This window comes from Geotrypetes seraphini, chromosome 16 (assembly GCF_902459505.1).
Source record: "Geotrypetes seraphini chromosome 16, aGeoSer1.1, whole genome shotgun sequence".
NCBI classification, from domain to species: domain Eukaryota; kingdom Metazoa; phylum Chordata; class Amphibia; order Gymnophiona; family Dermophiidae; genus Geotrypetes; species Geotrypetes seraphini.
Genome location: NC_047099.1, coordinates 4,295,455 through 4,310,778, shown reverse-complemented (window position 1 = coordinate 4,310,778; position 15,324 = coordinate 4,295,455). Strand labels below are relative to the sequence as shown.

The following is a 15,324-nucleotide window of genomic DNA, read 5'->3' as shown; positions in this document are numbered from 1 at the left end:
TTAACACACATCTTTCCAGTAGATGGTCAAGACAAATTATATGTCATATCTATAAGCTTGTAACACCTACTTCTGTTAAAGAAACTGCAATTACTAAGCTCTGGGGCAAATCCAGGACTATCTCAGATCATCCACTTGATCAGTCAGTTGGTAAAGGGTCACTCAAGTGGTCCAGAGCTCCTCACTCAACCATCTCAGAAATTGATTGGGACCTCTAATGAAGACATCCAAAGTTTTGGGGCATGGTCTCAATTAGGTCCAGAGTTAGGGGCCCCTTTATTTGGGCCATGTTTTTGTATCCTCAGAAGATGTTGAGTGCGGACCCTCCTTGAAAATGGACAAGTTGACATGAACTTACTCTAAACTCTAATGTGAGTGAGAGGGCATTCAAGAGCCTAAACCCCCAAAAGATTGTGCTAATCCAAAATTACTCCATAAAAAATTACAAAGACTAGGGGACACGCAATGAAGTTACAGGGAGATACTTTTAAAGCCAATAGGAGGAAATATTTTTTTCACTCAGAGAATAGTTAAGCTCTGAAATGCATTGCTAGAGAATGTGGTATGAGCGGTTAACATAGCTGGCTTTAAAAAAGGTTTGGACAATTTTCTGGAGTACAAGCTCACGGTCTGCTATTGAGACAGACGTGTGGGAAGCCACTTATTGTCCTGAAGTGGTAGCATGGGATGTTGGTACTATTGTCCTGGATTGGCCTCTGTGGAAACAGGATACTGGGCTGAATAGACCATTGGTCTGACCCAGGATGGCTATTCTTATGTTCTTATAATAATGAGCACCAAGAATGGCTTCTTACGTCTTCTGGTACTGCTCTAGCACGCGAGAGATGCCCTTCAGGTATTCCATGTCATGCACCAGGATTGACTCAGAGGCGTTCAGCACCAGGGATTGAAATATGGCTCGGAGGCTGGACAACCAATCAATGGAGGGTGCCAATTCCTGGGTAGAAACCAACAGAAAACAAGGAATTATGGAATAGAGAGGAATCATTTTTCTGTTCCTTGAAATTTTGGGGACTAAAACATCTTTCTAGAGTGATGGGACATTTCTCAGCAGTGCAGGGGTGGGGAGGAGAGAAGGGTCCCTGGGACTGAGAGTTCAGAGATGGGATGTTTTTCTCTGTTATCAATGGAGGGTTGCTCTCACCAGCTTAGAGTGTCATAGCATAAGGGGAGAGAAAAGGCAGTGCGGGAAAACGGAAATGTCTCACTGCTATCAGAAGGAGGCGCTGTGATCAGGATGGAGGTATCGGTGTCAGCACGGGGGATGGGAATATCCAGGACTAGACATACCTCTGGTACCAGCAGGAGGTGTTGTCACCATGTTGGGATCACAAGCCAATGTTTGAGATTATCTAGAAGTTTCCCTGACCCATGTGATCAGTGCTGTACCTGTAAGTCCTGGATGGTGGTACGTTGGAAAAACATTCTCTTCTCCCGATGCTCTGCCGTGGGTGTGACCTCATTCAGAAGCTGGGACATAAAGGAAAAAACCAGTGGGATCTGGAGTGACGCTACATTTTCCGTTCCAACAAGCAGTTCTCCCAGTTTGTTCAGGTAGCTGAGATAGACTCGCAGACCCTGAAAAGGGAGTCAGGGGAGAGAAAGTGGGGGTCCTTGCTGTGAAACTGAGCTTTACCTAGACTGTGCCAATCTCAAAGTTACAATTCACAGTTCAGGATATTGCTTTAGTCAAAACAGAAAAGGAGAGAATTCTCTATAAAAAGACATGACAAAAGAAGAAACAGAGGAAGGAGAATGAAAAAATGGAAATGAAAAAAAAAAGAAAGCAACAAACAAAGTTTTTCTAAATAATACAAAGAGGAAAAGGGAGAAAACATTGAATGGAGGTTAAGATGAACAATTTCTAGAGGGAAGGAAGCTTCTGGCAATCATCATCTACAGCAGATGAAAAACCACAATCTACTTTTTCCAAAATGCTGAAAATTAGTTTGCATGTGTGACTGCTGGGCCTGTGGGTGTTTTCAATTACTGTGTATCATGGTTGTGTTCCTTGGGAGGCATTTCAATCCCGCAGGAGAATTAGTTAATGGAAAGCCAGCTCAGCAGCTGGGTAGATGCCACCTTTATGATTAATGCTTTTTAGGCTGGAGCCAGCTCTATCCTACAATTTGTTGGCTATGGACAATGTAATCTAGTCTATGGGATGTCTTTCTCTGCATTTTGAAGAGCATGCCCGAGAGCTGGTCTCAACAGGTGGAGTTAACACGGGGCTGGAAGGCCCATGTTGAACGCCCACCAGGATTAGCTCTGGAGGAAGAGGAATAGTGGGGAGAGGTGGAGAGACCAGTTAGAGTAGGGCTTTACTTCCTGTCTTGGCCATGCTAAGCGATTGGTTGGCTGAGGTCTGGAAGGTTCTGGGAGGAAGGGGTATTTAAGCTGGGACCTCTGAGGTACAGGGCATTCCTGATCCTCGGAATTGGCTTTCCCTCCCTCCCCCCTTCTGAGGGAAGTTCTTTGAGCTTTGGAGGCTTTGGGATGTTGCAGTGGCGGTGTCTCAAGCTACCGACCATTGGGGGCTCATCCGGTGATGAGCGGTGAGAGGGCGTGAGCTTGAAGAGCAAGCACCATTAGCTCTGGTCACTGTAAAGGGGCATGGAGGCTTGTGCCACCCCCAGGCCCTAGCTGAGGAAGGTGGAGTTAAGTTAAAGCATGTTATTATGGTAGCTCGGGTCTGATGCTTTGTTGTATGTTATCTTTATGATTCCAATAAACGGAGCTGCAGCCCAATTTCAGCATCTAAAGTGTTGGGTGTTTTTGTTCCGAGTGTTATTAATGCTACTAGTTCTCCAAAAAGATAGAAATTGGGAGGGGGGGGGGGGGATGAGGGTCAACCGGGCCTTTCCTCAGGAGTCCGATGTTATAAAATAACATAGCTAACAAACGTGGAGAAACATAAGATGGTGTTTTACTGAAACACGGCCTGTGTTGGGTCCGTTTAATAGTTTTTGAAGAAATAAAACAAAAATTTGGACATTGCTCATTTCCACAGCTTTGTTTTGTTTGCCACTCTCTCTGTGGAAACTTGGGTCACTCTTTTTGCTTTTCATTGGTTTGAAACATTTATATATAGCCTTACATGCATAAGTTTCCTGAACAAAATGGAAGTGTTCCTGGGGCCAGGGCTGGAAATTTGTGCAAGTTAAACAGAAGATGTAAATGTATGTGGTAGAGACATTATGGGACATGGTAAGGCAGTTAACTTTCCTTTTAAAAATCGGTATCACTTCTCTCCTAGACTCTCTAGGTTGTTCTTTATTACCCATCATTTTCCTTTTTAACATCTGAAGACGCTGCTTTGCTTTTTTCAAACCGTAGACGCAGCTACTGGATTCTTGTGTTGACATATTGGATGATTTCAGTCTTCCCACTCTTTAGTCCAATCGTTCACTCTAGGGAGGGAGATGACATCCCTCTTCCCCCCCATCCCTGCCTGATCTAAGAGGGCCGCTGTACCTCTGCATAATCCGCGTACTGGCTCTTCGATGGCATGTCAAAGTCTGGGTAGTCGATCTAGGAAATTCAAATGACAACGAAGGTAGAGAGGGTAAGGCACAAAATAATCCCAAAATGAGGAGTCAGTTTGACAAACCAAACCAAAATAAAAGTCCAAAACTCCAATACATTTTATACATTGCTAACTAAGGGGTCCTTTTACTAACCGATTTAGCGCGCGCTAAATGCTAACGCACCCTTTATATTCTATGGGCGTCTTAGCATTTAGCTCGTGCTATGTCGGTTAGCGCGCCTTCGTAAAAGGACCCCTACAAAGAAAGTACTCAATAAACTAGAAAGACATAAAACCTCTGAAGAACAATGAAGACCAGTGCTCAAACAATTTAGATCCTCAGCCAAAGATACTTTCAAATGAATTCTCAAAACTTCAGCCAGAATGAACATTTTAAGTGCTGCACACTAGTCTGTTATTAAGACATGGGAGAAGCCTCTGCTGGCCCTGGATCGGTAGCATGGAATGTTGCTACTCTTTGGGGTTCCGGAATCTTTCTGTTCTTTGAGATTCTGCATGGAATCTTGATACTCTTTGAGATTCTGGAATGTTGCTACTCTTTGGGGTTCTGGAATCTTGCTATTCTTTGAGATTCTGCATGGAATCTTGATACTCTTTGGGATTCTGGAATGTTGCTGCTCTTTGGGTTATGGCCAGGTACTAGTGACCTGGAATGGGCACCATGAGGATGGGCTACTGGGCTTGATGGACCTTTGGTCTGACCCAGTAAGGCTATTCTTATGTTCTCTTCAAAGGTCCAAATATGTGCACTTCCATTTCTGTTATACAGTACCTGGATTATCCTGGTGGTGGAGTTCCATGGGCTGAAGTCCATATAGGCTTTAAAAAAAGGGAAGGTCTTATATTCTCCCATCAGAACATGCAGGGTCTTATTGAAGTTTGATTGATTCCAGGGTCCCGTGAGGATCCAGCCTCCAAGCTGGGGAGAGAGATTACCATTAGGTGAACCATTTTCCATGCTTTCCTAAATGAAAATAGTCTTTAAAGGCAGCACATGTGGGGCATCTCAACAATACATTCCAAGATTAGAGGAATACAGTAGAGAACAGGGGATTGAGGACACTCTAAAGACAATGCGAGTCCTTATAAGAACTCTGAGACCAGCGTCATGGTGACTCTCTCATGGGACTTCCCTAATCTCCCCCTCTCTCCATCCTATCCTCTCAGTTCTCAAATGGTTTTAGTAGAGGTGATGTACAATACCCTAGGCCTCCATGGTCTTGAAGAAGAGACACTTGTCCTTTGCTGCAGAACTCAGTAAAGGATAGCAAAAAAAAAAAAAAAAATTCTCTCATGAAGTAGAATTTTTTGAATTGTAAAGTAAAGATCTCTCTGTGATCCCTTAGACTCACAAGGTTGCAACTTCAAATGGAAAGAATGCTATCTACATCTCTTTCATATGTTTTGTGGACATCTTGAAAACCAGATTGTCCAGATGGTCCTTAAGGAGCAAATTATGAAGGTTGTGTAGACCTACATGAAATACTGAAACCCAATGGCATTTTGGGAATTTGGTTCCTTGGAGAAATATTCCCATTTAAGACAAAAGTGTCAAACTGTAATCCTGGAGAGATATAAATCAATCTGGTTTTCAGGATATCCCCTAATGAATATCCATGCGATACATTCACATATAGCGGAGACACAGGAGAACCCACTCACTATTTCACACACCCATCATCCAAAAATGTCACATGAAAAAAACTATATGACAACCTAATAGCCTCCAAAGTAGCTAAACTGGACAGACAAATCACCATTCTGTTGTCATCGACCACAGACTACAAAACCTTCAAGAAAGATACTAAAACCATACTCTTCAAAAAATACATAAAACCCATCTAACATGGCCAGTCCCTACCCAAACCCCACCTACCCTCTCTATACCCTTAATATACTCTAATATGCTTCAAACTACCCAACAAATTCTAAAATGCTTCTAATTACCCAACATTTATCACCTTAAGATCTCGACAACTCTTTGGTAATTCATATGTAACTCTTATGACATCTCTTATGCTATTCCTGTAAACTTTTATGTAATTCTTGATAACTTTTATGTAATCCGCAAGGCATTGGTGGAATAGAAATCACTAATGTAATGTAACAATGCATGCAAATATACCTCATGAATATTCATTGGGTATATCTTGACAAACTTGGGTATATCTTGACAAACTTGACAAACTAGTCCCTCCAGGACTGAAGTTTGACACCCCCAATAAGGGGCATCAGATTTCTCCATCAGGAGTGGTGCAATAATATTGTGGTTTCATTTGTGAAGGGTGGGCAAGTTCTATAGCAGATCTGCACTAGATGATATTATTGGAATATAGGGCCCTCCGAGTTCGTTGAGATTGTTCCAATCTTGGTCTTGGACTATTGACTCAAAATGCAACTGCAGGCTCAAACCCTTGCATATCCCCAAGTATCCCAAACTCCAGTAATTCTATAGATTTTCACTTTCCCATTCTTCTATAACTTGATCATCATTTTTCTGCTCCTAGGAGGATTTCTGAATAAGAGAGAGCTAATGGCTGATTGACTACAGATAACAGAGATAGCCTAGAATAGCCTAGGATGGTAGCCTGTAGATTCACTTACCTGATTAATCAGTTCTATCATGGGTTCTGCGCCTAGTTCCTGGATCTTTTCTGTGTTCATGCAGGACTGGTAGAACTTGCGGGCTTTCTCTTCTGCACTGCCGCTGTTTTCCCGCTGCGATCTTTCTGAAACCCAAACGAAATGAACACACCAGTGTGAGGGCACAGCAAAAACATCGTGTAAGGGTAGTTCTGATCTTTACTATGAATTCTTTGGAAGGTTATGAATCTTTTGGTGAGATACCTGGAATTTCTCTTGGGACCTTAGTAGTAATCTGTGCTAAATGATCAAAAGTGGACATGACAGCCCCGTCTTCTCACCAATATTGCAAGAAGTAGGCAGGTCCCTGGAGTCCTGCAGGACTTACCTGGAGGTGGTGCACTACTCGTAATATCACAGTTTCAGACTCCTCTGTACAAGAGGGGTATAAGGCCTGGTCTTAAGGCAAATACATCTGGCTGGTTTTACAGTGTAAAAAAATGGAGCTCTTTCATTGGCATTTAAATGCTAATTAAATAACAACTTCTGCGCCAGATCAGATGCTTGGATGGTTTTTTAGGGTCTTCATGCATCCCTGTTTTCATGTGTGCAGTTGGGTCAGGCAGAACCAATCCTATTTTATCCCCCCACCAGACACATATAGACCTATAACTCTGAAGTCCTCCAAGATGAGCTAGACTTAGAATTCCACACATTTAATGGGATAAAACCAGAACTGCCTTAGCCTGTCCTGCTAGTACATTGTACTTACATGTGCAAAGGCACATATGTAAAAATTTATCCATGTTCTAGAGCAGGGGTCTCAAAGAATATGCATGAGATCTATGTGCATGCACTGCTTTCAATGCGTATTCATTGGGGAAATCCTGAAAACCTGACTGGATTGCGGCCCTCAAGGAGGGACTTTGAGATCCCTGTTCTTGAGGGTCTGATGGGCTCTCACTGTGCAGGAAAAGTTCTATGATGGAACAGCGTGAGGCTTACTGTGATGTCACTGTGTAGGGGAGGTGCTGTGATGTCACAGTATGAGTCTTACTGTAACCTCATGCAAGAAAAGTGCTGTGATGGTACAAAATAGATCAAGTTGTTATATTGGCTCCCTACAAAGTCGTACAGGATCCACATTACCTAGCAGCTCTCTTACAATGCGCTGGTTTTCCTCCCATAAGTTGGTAAATGTGTTTGCTGATCCTTTGCCTTCACTGACAGAATGCTTGGCAGACCAGTTGCCACAAATGTAGCCAAAAAAATCTTGGCAGGGGTGAAAGTCAGGGTCCCTGGAGCTTAAGAACCTCTCTGCGAGGACTTCACATTCTTGCAACTCGCAGCTGTCCACACCTGGAAGAACATAGGGAAACCACAGTATATTCATTAGGGACCTTCGTTGGAGGCTGAGGATCACTGAGGGGTTTGCAGGCCCTAGGATACAAGAACTTTCTCTCTCTGAGCTTACAATTTCACTTGCCATTTTGCCACAATTTCATGTGACTGCTAAACCCTCTTGACCTGCTAAGTTTCAAGAAGAACATCTGAGGTTTTAAAATTAAATTACAGAAGACGACTATAGAACAAAACATGGTAAATTATTGGCCAGCCTCTGGCAGAGAAGGACCCGTGGTCATTGCATGATGGTTATTTCATCTTTATCATTACACCCAGAGGGACAGCATCAGTTCAATAATAATATAACAAGTTTATAGGTCTTAACTGTAGATTGTATCAGTATTCAAATTTTGGAGACACCATTATCTGTGGCGGCCACTGGCCGGAGCCGTTCACATAATAGTGCGGATTCAAGTTAAAACATACACCATTTATGCACGAGTATTTATGATATCTGACTGATGCAAGGTGGGGTGACTGGTGTAGTTCCGGCCCCTGCCTTTTGGATTGTGGACTGATTCCCCGATGAAGCATTGGGTGAAACAGGCCTGTCGGAATCAGGTTTTTGGACCACTGTTTTCAACCAAAAGTTAAGATATTGTGATACAGTATAATCCCTTTATAACGTACTTTAAGGTGCCTGGCAAAACAGACTTATATTCAGAATGCGCATTAGAGAATGACATGGGGAAAAAATCTGTCCTCGTCACTGCCCCGTCACCAGACCACCGTCCCCTTCACCGCCCCGTCCCCGCAGCATCCACCCTTCCCTCTCGCCATCTCACCGTCCTTCAGCGTCCCGAGAATCTCCCTCCCTCCCCCTTTGTGGCCTAAAGAAACTTAAGGGAGGGAAGTTGCGTCAGAAGAGAAGCTTCCGCCCACACAAACGCGACTGCAGGGCAGCACAGGCAGGCTTCGTTGACTTCAGTTTATTTTCTAAAGCGTCGCGAAGGTAAAGGGGGAGAGGGGGGAGATAGATTTCGCCAGAGTTAGGGAGGGGGCCGCGCGCGATCGGTGACCTCGCGCCTTCCCTCCCTTAACTGAGGGGACAAGGCCATTCACCGCTCCACTGGACGGTGGATGGCTTTGTCCCCGTACCCACAGTGAGCACTTTTTCCTCCCCACCTTTTGCAGTTTTATAAGGAGCCCTGATATGTGGTCCCTGGCCAAACACTGCTGTTCTTGGTGGGGACAGTAGGGGGATTTTATGACCTAGGAGGAAAAAGTCCCAGTGTGGTTGGATCCAACCCTGGTTCTGGAGGAAATTTCCAGATTGGAAAAAACAAAACAAAACACAAACCCCCCAAACATTTTGCTTCCTGTGATAAGGAAGATGATGGAGTGGGAGAGGAAGATCAGCAGTGTATCTGTAAATCTCAGGCAATGTTCCCCCCCCACCCCTTTCTGGGTCTCCAGCCCATACCTCGGTTGCAGTTTTGCACAGTGTAGATCAAGAGCCCCAAGAACACAACTAGGATGGCAGCCAGAAGGACACAGAGGGGTAGGAGCCTCCTCAGACATTTCCACCGTTTCTCAGACAACTTCTGGTCTTCAAAACCCACCTATGAGGGAAAAAAGAGAGACAGTCAAGAGGAATTTTTCCTCCAGGAGCTTGTTCAAATCTTTTTAAAACCCAAAGATTAAGTTACGCGGAGTAACTTGGGTGGTAGGGACAGCAAACTCAGCACCTTCCCCCTCTTCCACCTAATCTCAGCAAAAATGAAGCTCTAAGAATTTCACGAGACCCAGATTCTTATGAGATGTTACTGCACTGAATGGAGGAAAATGAGAGTGCAACAGATGGATGCTGACGAGAGCTACAGTGACTTCCCAGGGCAAGTTTCTCTCATTAAACGCTTTGGGCATCTGAAAAGTAGTGTGTCTAAGGCGAAAGGATGGCTTCAAGCTATCACTAGATGCTTCTCAACCCATATCATGCAGATCTATGCTGACAAGATTGTAAGCTCGAGTGGAGCAAAGTTCAGAAGATAAGAACAGTCTCACTTGGTCAGACTATGATCTGTGATCACGACTGCCTCTTTTGTGTTGTTCAGATTGTAAGCTCTACAGAGAAGGCACTGCCTCTCTAGAGGTGTCTATATAGTGCTGTACTATAGAAGTGTTTGAAAGTAACAGTGGTTTTATAAAACTATCACAAATCCTGCACATTTTCCAAAACAGAAATATTAACAGCCTATCATATAGAAACCTCTGCTGTGAAGAGCGATGGCAGGAAACTTTGTGAAAACCTCCTTAACCTGATGGTTTCCCCATCATTAAAAAGGCCAAATCTAGAAGAGGCTGGTGGACTATGCGGCATCACTGTTCCTGTTGCCAGGTCACAGTTCGACTTGTAAGAGTCCTCTAGTGAAATTATTTAGATTCATAAAGGAATGCAAAATGAGGTTCCAAATGCGACTTGTGATGCAGGCAAGGATTCACTTTCTCATGACCTTTTAATATAGAGGGTTTTTCTTTTCCAAAGAAGAAGCCCTTAACCTCCCTTTCTCTTTTGTCTCAGTAGAGACTATGGTCCTGTGATCACAAAAGATATTTCTGATACCTAAGAAAGTGTCATGTAACCAGGAGTTGAACCTATCCTCTGGTGAAAACGTAGGACTGTATCACAAGCAGGTCACATACCATGTACAGCTGTGTGTGTATAAGGAAGAGGTTGGTATTAAAGAATGGCACGGACATAAATTTCTCCCCGTCCCCGCTGGAACTTATTTTCCCGTCCCATCCCCATGAGTTCTTTTCTTGTCCCTACCCCATTCCTGCAAGTTCCGTCCTCATCTGCACAAGCCTCAAACACTTAATTTCCCCATCCCATCCCCAAAAGTTTTGTCGCCCCCATTTCTGTAAGTTTTGTCTTAACCGCACAAGCCTCAAACATATATTATTTTTGAGTTCCTGCAGGGACATTCTCTTGGTGGTATCTCGATACTTGAATAGCAGGGGATGCCATATGGCAGAACTGGGGTGCAGTGCCAGTGTTGTGGGAGGGGGCTCTCAGTTTTGGAGCAGCAGGGGTCAGTGCCAGACAGGAATGAAGTGCATCTGTGAGCCCTCCAGTCCTTCTTGTTTATCCTCGACTGGCCCTGATTATTAAAAGAAGTTGTTTTGAAGCCGGGCAGAGCCTAGTTCTCAGAAAACGTGTTGCTGTGATGTGAGGATGTTGCAGCAGGAAATTAGTTTCTCTCCTTTAAGAGCCCGCTGTCTGCTCACAAACTTTAATAAACTCCAGAGAACCTTTCTGTCCCTCCTCTCCCCCACAATTTAAGCTTTCAAAGTTACTCTTTGAACGTCAAAGCATATGAGAAGCCCAGATGCATTCTATTAAGGGAACTCATACAGACTTTTTAAATGGGTTTCAGAAAGAAAGGACAGAAAAGAAATCCCTTCCTCTGTCTTCCTCATGCAAAGACACCCCCCCCCCCCCGCCCCCCTAGTCATCCCCTGCTAAGAGTCCTCTTGGACTGTAGTGCCTGGCCGATTTTTGGGAACCAGGGAGGACATGCAAGGAGTGCCCTGCTGAAGGGGTCCTCTGGTGTTCTGGGATTCTCTTGGAAGTGGACATGGGGCAGTGTGGTCTCGTAATTTCTTTTGGGCTGTCCACTCTCTGGAGTTATCTTACGTGCTACCGCTTGAGGCACGTATTGTTTTTAAATTGGGTTGCATTTATTATAGGGTTTTGATGGGTCAAGCTCCACTGGACATGATGGATTTATTTTCAGCTGCTACACAAAAATTCTCTCGTAAAACTCATGCCATATTTGTTTATCCATCTGTAAGGGGTTGCAAGTTTAAAAGACAACATGAACGAATGCTCTCATATCAGGCCGCCATTTGGGATAAAGATTTCAAGCAATTGTTTACGATTTTATTTTCCTATCTGGAATGTAGGTGACACTTGAAAACCTACTTGTTTTCTAGGTTCTTAGGTAATTAATTTCATTCTTATTCCAAATGTTATATTTTTTTTGTCTTTTGTAAACCGCATAGAACTGTGAGGTTATGCGGCCTAGAAATTGATTTATGATTTTATCTTTATGTGTGCGAGGGGCGTGTAATTGTGAATCACTTCCAGCAGAGCATACAGGACTTATGCAGTACAGTGTTCCCCCATGAATTTGTGGTTCGTGGACCCGGTCATTCACAGTATTTTCTGACCGCCTCTTCCTGTACTAAAGTCGAGCTTCACCAATCAGGAACCACATGTTAAATCAGCTCCTGATTGGTGAAGCCCGACTTTAGTACAGGAAGAGGCAGTCGAAGCATAGCGCGAGTGATTTCCTTCACTCACCAGCGCTCTAGCTGCCCTCTCCTGCCTCCCCAGGTGAAAAACCGTATTCGCGGTTTTTTGAAATTCGCAGGGGTTCCTAGAATGGAACCCCCGTGAATATCGGGGGAGTTCTGTATTGGTCATTACAAGAACACATATAAAGTCTGGAATACTGATGTTCTTTCACGTAAGGGTTCACTTAGCCATAACAGTGCCAGCAAAGTGCCTGAGCAGGCTTATGCAAATACAGGCGTAATTTATCTAGCATAGATTTGCAAAGGGTGTACACATGGGCGGGGCTTAGGGGCAGAGGCGGGTCTCCCACTTGATGCCTGGAATGCGCTCATGAGGGAGGTGGTGGAGAGGAAAACAGTGACAGAGTTAAAAAAAAGCAAGGGATAAACACAGCAGATCTCTAATCAGAAAATAATGGTATCTGTTGAAGAACTAAGGCCAGTACTGGGCAGACTTGCAAGGTCCGCGTCCTGTATATGGACATTCAGTTGAGGATGGGCTGGGGAGGTCTTCCACGGCTGGGATGGTTTAGATGGGCTGCAGTGAGCTTTGATGGAGACTCCAACAGACGGAACCTAAGCACAGTACTGGGCAGAGCTCCGGGTTTCTGGCCTAGAAATATCTAAGAAAACAGACAATTTATATCATGAATTTGAATGCATGTACGGTTGGGCCGGTTGGATGGACCATTTGGGTCTTTATCTGCCATCATTTACTATGTTACTATATGTTTACAGAATAATATAAGTTATATGTGTCTCTACTGCATTTAAGCTCTATGGTTGGTGCATGCACTTCAAAGGGTATGGAGAACTTGGAATATGAGGAACGACTTAAGAGACTGTGACTGTCCCCCTTTGGGAAGAGGAGACTGCGAGGGGATATGATCGAGACTTTCAAAATACTGAAAGGAATCGACAAAATAGAGCAGGAAAAAAAATTATTTACATTGTCCAATGTGACACGGACAAGAGGACATGGACTGAAGCTAAGGGAGGATAAGTCCAGGACAAATATCAGGAAGTTCTGATTCACGCAACGAGTGGTGGACACCTGGAATGCTCTCCCGGAGAAGGTTATTGCGGAATCCACCATTCTAGGATTTAAAAGCAAACTAGATGCACATCTCCTTACGAGAGGCATAGAGGGATATGGGTGACTAAAATTACGCCAGGCGTACACCTGGCTGGGCCTCTGCGTGTGCGGATCGCCGGACTCGATGGACTGAAGGTCTGATCCGGAGACGGAAGTTTTTATGTTCTTATGAATAGCAAGATTCCGGAATCCCAGAGAGTAGCAACATTCCAGAGCTGAGATTGTGACATGAACAAGAGGACATGGACTGAAGCTAAGGGGGGACAAGTCTAGGATGAATATCAGGAAGTTCGGCTTCACGCAACGAGTGGTGGACACCTGGAATGCTCTCCCAGAGGAGGTTATTGCGGAATCCACCGTTCTAGGATTTAAAAGCAAACTAGATGCACATCTCCTTACGAGAGGCATAGAGGGATATGGGTGACTAAAATTACACCAGGTGTACACCTGGCTGGGCCTCCGCGTGTGCGGATCGCCGGACTTGATGGACCGAAGGTCTGATCCAGAGATGGCAGTTTTTATGACTTATGACTAACTGGTGTCCGAGTTCTGTTTGAGAATAACTGCCTTCTCTATTTCCATGTCTGTATCAGTGTATTTAATATGCTGTACAATCCCTTAGTGACAGAGAGACAGGTGTAGCACAAGGAACAAGTCCAGAGAAACAGCCAATGTCAGGAGCTGAGCATCTGCCATAGGTGTGTCACTGCCTGATGTGGGAGGTGGGATAAACCGGGGCTGACCCTGGAGCTCCCTGTGAGCACGCGCTGCTTTCAGACACAGACATAAAGGCCAGGAGGCTCCACAGCTACTGAAGGCCGCTACATCGCCTCACCCAGGTCAACCCAAAGAGGCTGATCTGGTCTAGGCTTTACATGCAGGAGATTCTCAGTCCTTTCACAGCTCTGTGCCTGCATGCACCTGATACCCTGTACCCTGAGTCCTGACATCCCAGCATTGACAACGCGAGTCATGATGCTCTGAACCATCAGCCCTGAGACCCCCAGAGACCCAGTGCTTAGATGCTGAGTTCTGAGCCGCTTTACATTTAGAGTAAGCATCGAGGCTCCCGGCCCTTCAAGCACTGAGACCTGGAACCTTGAACCTCCCAGCATTGGCAGGGCAGAGAGATAACTTAGCTGTGAAACCGTGTCCTGCAAACTTTGTTGAGCTGTGGCACACAGTTTGCGACACACTGCTGTACAATATAAAGACAAGAAAGAGCAGAAATTCACTCATGACCCTACCTGCTGCTGGCTGGAATTCTTCATGACCCCCAGGGGCAGAGGAGTCTCCTTTTAACACTCGCTCAGAATGAATGAGACCTCAGCCAAGAAGAGGCGGTGAGGATGCCACAGCCATAATCTTCTTACCAGACCACCTGAAGAGAGGATCGGCAAACACAACCCTCACTGTTACATTTCCACCCACACGGGACACCCTGAGGAGAGACTTGTGCAAAAATGGTTCTCTGACACCATGCAGAATCCAGATGTGAAGGAGGGAAGAGTACACCAGTGAGAAGAGACTGTCACCACCCTCTCCCTGAGGCACTTGATAAATAACAGCAGAGAGTGCTTGAGGAGCTGGGGTAGGGGCAGCAGGGAGCCCCAGCTTCCCCGAAGAGGTCTTTATCAGCCGAGGGGGCGTGAGGAGATGCTATTTCTCTGCCTGCGGAGGGCTGGAGAACGGCTGTCACATGCAGGCAGGTTGCAAGAGCTGCCTTATCGCAGCCCGAGGTCTTATCGAGGCTGCACAGCTGTGGGAGCTGCTCCCTCCAGAGAAGTCGACTGCCTAGCAAGATCCAGTGAGAACAGCTTCTCTCCCTCAGAGCTCTCTGCTGGGACCCAGCTACAGCGATCCCATCTTCCCCGTATCCCCCAGTCTCAGACACACACGCACTGTCTCACTCTCCTATCCGTCACCACTTAACTCCTCAGAGTCATTTATATTAATTTATTCATTCAATTTTCTATTCTGTTCTCCCAGGGGAGCTCAGAACTGTTTATTCTTTACAAAATTTCCATACCGCCAAAAATCTCAGCGGTTTCCAAGATTACATACATAAAAACACAATAATCCACGAGCACTGTTCCTATAGCCATTGACACAGAAGGAGCCATTTACATTACTTTAAAGAATAATCATCTGCTTTAACTTAGGGAATAAGAACAGCTTCAGAAAAAAAATATCAGGCCATATTAAAAACAGGCATCAACAAATAACTTTGTCTTAAGCATTTTTTTTTTTTTTTAAAGTAGAGTATTCTGCACAAAGTCTTATTTGACTTTGTCCACAATGACATCCCAGTGATCGTTCCCATTTTCATTCCTGTAGATACATATCTTAGATTTATAAATGATTGACATGTTAT

At 44.7% G+C, this 15,324-nt stretch overlaps 1 protein-coding gene across 4 annotated transcripts in view; it reads right to left on the bottom strand.

The window, feature by feature from the left end:
• Positions 1 to 14,645, bottom strand: part of LOC117350670 (endothelin-converting enzyme 1-like) — a 32,917-nt gene extending 18,272 nt beyond the window's left edge. For 3 of the 4 annotated variants that reach the window (XR_004537280.1, XR_004537279.1, XM_033925147.1), the window contains exons 1-8: positions 14,198 to 14,641; positions 8,979 to 9,117; positions 7,301 to 7,510; positions 6,173 to 6,297; positions 4,341 to 4,487; positions 3,496 to 3,552; positions 1,411 to 1,599; positions 816 to 958 (exon numbers count right to left, since the gene is read on the bottom strand). Coding sequence is in view for 2 of the 4 variants with exons in the window: in XM_033925147.1 (XP_033781038.1) it covers positions 816 to 958; positions 1,411 to 1,599; positions 3,496 to 3,552; positions 4,341 to 4,487; positions 6,173 to 6,297; positions 7,301 to 7,510; positions 8,979 to 9,117; positions 14,198 to 14,221 (1,034 nt within the window). In the remaining 2 variants the exon portion in view is untranslated. Of the gene's footprint in view, positions 1 to 815; positions 959 to 1,410; positions 1,600 to 3,495; positions 3,553 to 4,340; positions 4,488 to 6,172; positions 6,298 to 7,300; positions 7,511 to 8,978; positions 9,118 to 14,197 lie in introns of all 4 variants that reach the window. The other variant, XM_033925148.1, reaches the window with a different exon arrangement.
• Between the last annotated feature and the right edge of the window lie 679 nt (positions 14,646 to 15,324).